The 3491-nt window shown below is 35.1% G+C and overlaps 1 protein-coding gene across 1 annotated transcript in view; it reads right to left on the bottom strand.

Annotated features, from left to right (window-relative positions):
• LOC111442822 overlaps positions 1-2111 on the bottom strand; it is a 10815-nt gene extending 8704 nt beyond the window's left edge. The window contains exons 1-2 of the mRNA XM_023080364.1: positions 1807-2111; positions 130-194 (exon numbers count right to left, since the gene is read on the bottom strand). Of these exons, the coding sequence (XP_022936132.1) occupies positions 130-194; positions 1807-2031 (290 nt within the window). The 5' untranslated portion in view covers positions 2032-2111. The remainder of the gene's footprint in view (positions 1-129; positions 195-1806) is intronic.
• Positions 2112-3491: the final 1380 nt, after the last annotated feature.

The raw sequence follows: 3491 nt of genomic DNA, 5'->3' as shown, positions 1-3491 counted from the left end.
AAAAAAAAAAAAAAAAAAAAGGATCTTGAAGTGAAACAAAATACTGTGTTCATTTGTTTTGAAGTGAAACAAAATAGTTATACCCTAGATTCACCATGAAAAGAGATTCAAGATGGTAACAGGAGGCACCTCTGACATACAACTTTCTTTCCAAGCTCTAGCGCAATATCATAAGTCCCAAAAGTAGCAACAGCCTGCAATAACCAGTGTTAGAGACAACAACGTCAAAAGAATTGACAGTACCTCCAAATTTATAGACCTCGTGCAAACTTACTACCTCCAAATTTAAAGACTTTGTGAAAAACTCCAAGAATTAAAAAAGAAAAAAGATTGACAGTAAAGAACAGCTTACCCTTCAACACGATAAAAGAATTAACAAAACAACTGGCTGATTCACAGTTTATCCAAGGATCCATATGTTACATTGACAGTACAATGCAAATACAGATGACTAATCTAACCAACAACACCATGCATCAAAGAAGTCAGTCAAAAAATCATTTCAAAAGATATAACCAACTTGTTAGGAATCGAGGGACATGCTACATTTAACCAAAACCATCTGAATTCACATTGTTGTGCAAAGTGCAAATGGTTTTTCTGTGAGTGACTTTACAATCAATGGTCGAAGACCCCACATTCCAATCTTCTAGGGCTATCGCCTAAGGTATTACCAAATATGAAATCCATAAATTATAGGCTTCACATCTCAGTCTGCAGCCACAACCAGGACTTCAACAAAAGGAATATCCACACTACAAATATTTCAAACATCTAGAAGACTGTTCTTTGCTTTAGGCAACGCATGTTTAAGAACCTTAACACACAGCAAGGATGGATCAAGAAAAAACATACCCATCTCCCATCTCCACTAGAAATTTCTAAATAATTCCTACCGCTGTGACAGCAGCAATAGAGTCTTTTGATACTTGAAAATATATGACACAATCTTCACTAGAAAACTTTGGAACTATTCATTTTGTTATATATAGTTGTGAGTGTTTGGATAAAATTATGCACACCTGGACTTTTCTCACGAGAAAACAATCTCACCCTACTATGCTTAGTTGCCAAGTTAACTCGTGGGATAGTAAATTCTAAGTAGGTAACCACCATGACTTGAACTCGTTCCCTCTAATCTCCTTATTATTTATACGAGCCCTTGTTGTCTACTAGACCAACCAATTTTCATCAACACCAATTATTTGTTGGGACAGTATCTTCAAATCTCATCTTTCATAAAAAAACGAACGAAATTAGACGTACATTTCATCCTTAACAGGGTCATCAACCAAGTTCTTCATATTCACTACAATTTATCTTTGAATTAGGTTTTTGGACCCGCCCATTCTCGATATTAGCTTCTCATATGCAAAGTTGGAGTAATTTTCCTCCCGTCGTGTTCGATGGGTTACGAATGTGAGCAATACGCCATGTTTAACTAACACTCCCGCCAAACTTGCACACCATGTTATCCTTGGGCTCGCCTTCAACACTCGCACAACAACTTCAAGAACATTCTGAGAATCACTCCTTCACACCCACCACTGAAAATTCATTATCTTGGATCCGTGAGGAGCCAATCACTCTATTGTGTTCCTCTATAAGCATTTCCGTTCTACGCCTTGGAATTGTACCAAACAATCGCGGCCATATGAAGCAATTCTTCATAGAATATGAGCAAAACCTCTCCACTCTCAGAATTCACACTAACGCAAACACACCAAAATCTCGGAATTTCTTATAGTTCATAGCTAATTAGAAAAATAGGAGAAAGAAAACAAACATAGCACCTAAAAAACTTACAAAAATTGAAGCAAACGAGAGCTTGGAGATGAGTTCGGGAACGCCGAAGCCACGAGGAGCTGAGCCGGCAATGTCGAAAGCGAGCGTGAAAGGGGCTAAGACAACCTTAAATGGGAAGTCGAGTATTTCAGTGATTTGATCCCCATATCGATTTGTGAAGATCTTGTACCGAGAGTCGGCGTATTTCTTCAACTTCTTCACCAGACGTTCCGTTCCCTTCGACATGGAAGGAGAAGGAGAGTGGATAGAGCTGGGATTGATGAAGGTAATGTGCAGAGAGATGATGGCTGAGGTTTATCCAACGATCATTGGGTTTTATTCTATTAGATGCCTTTCTCTCTCACCCTCAGTCTGTTCCGGGTTGGGTTGGATTAGGTTAGGTCCACAAATTTTATTTTGACCAAACTCAAAAGTTCGAGGTCGGTTAGATTGGTAATCCAACCCAACCTCGGGTTGGGTTCGGTTGGATGATGAAAGTGCACAACTAATTTAGGGAATGATCATCGGTTTATAAACAAATAATACTTGTCATGTTCGTCTAACAAGTTCGGGTTTCATATATTTTTATTTGGCTTGGGCCAAAGAGTTTTGTCTCATGAACCCGAAACCTAACCGAGTCAGTTCGGGTTCGGGAAAATGAACCCATACCAACTCGAAAAGCTAATCCAACCCGACCCAACCCTTATAGTTCACGTTGTGTTAGTCCGGGTTGTTGAGTTGTCGAGTGGAATGTACATCCCTGGCCAAAACCATGTATCAACTTTTATTTTTTTTATTTTTTTATTTTGCAAAATCTCATTTATTTATATATTTATTTATTCTAGCAAAATCAATTTTTACCCAAAATATTAATAATTTTAATGATCTAATAAATTCCACTCAAAATATCATTAAAAAAATATTTTCATTACTTTCGAATAAATTATATAATACAGAATTATATCAATAAATTCAATTTAGTAAAATTATTCGATGATTAATCTGATTATTAATCATACTCAATTTTGTAAATATATATATATATTGAAATTAATAAGTTTATAATGATTTATTATTATTATTATTATTATTGATGTAATTAATTACCGAAAAAGATGGATTTGACAAATTTACATGTAAAATGTTACTTTTTTTTTTTTAATTTTATTTTTTAAATCAATAATATATGTTTTAACTAAATAAATTAAAATCTTAATTGGTCCTTGAAAGGTCACTATGGTACATAGAAAAGATCATTTATACCGATACTAACCATATCAGTTTTTTTCAGTAATGGATATACTCAAAAAAATTTATTAATTATATACCATTGTTCTAACGAAAAGTACTACGGTGGGTTTCAAATCGCCAGCTAGACTTTTGTCTTAATATCTCTAAATGAAAATAAATGTAAGTTTACGAGTCATCCCTAATTTGTTCGAGCTCTAATGGTGCAGTTTTATCCTTTAATGAAGGGTTCTATAAAAGGAAGCTTAACCAACCAAGCTATCTTAATTAATTACTATTCGAGGTCTTTGTTTTCATATGGTTGATATTCCAAGACTTTCAGGCTTGTTAAATGCAGTCTAAGGTTAGGGACAAGTGACCTCCACAATGGTATGTGTAACAAATACAATCCATTGCTAATAGATATTGTCAACTTTGGCTCGTTACATATCAGTTAAGGACAAGTGACCTCCATAATG

The sequence above is a fragment of the Cucurbita moschata genome, unplaced genomic scaffold (genome assembly GCF_002738365.1).
Source record: "Cucurbita moschata cultivar Rifu unplaced genomic scaffold, Cmos_1.0 Cmo_Scf00005, whole genome shotgun sequence".
NCBI classification, from domain to species: domain Eukaryota; kingdom Viridiplantae; phylum Streptophyta; class Magnoliopsida; order Cucurbitales; family Cucurbitaceae; genus Cucurbita; species Cucurbita moschata.
This window is presented reverse-complemented; position numbering and strand designations above follow the sequence as displayed.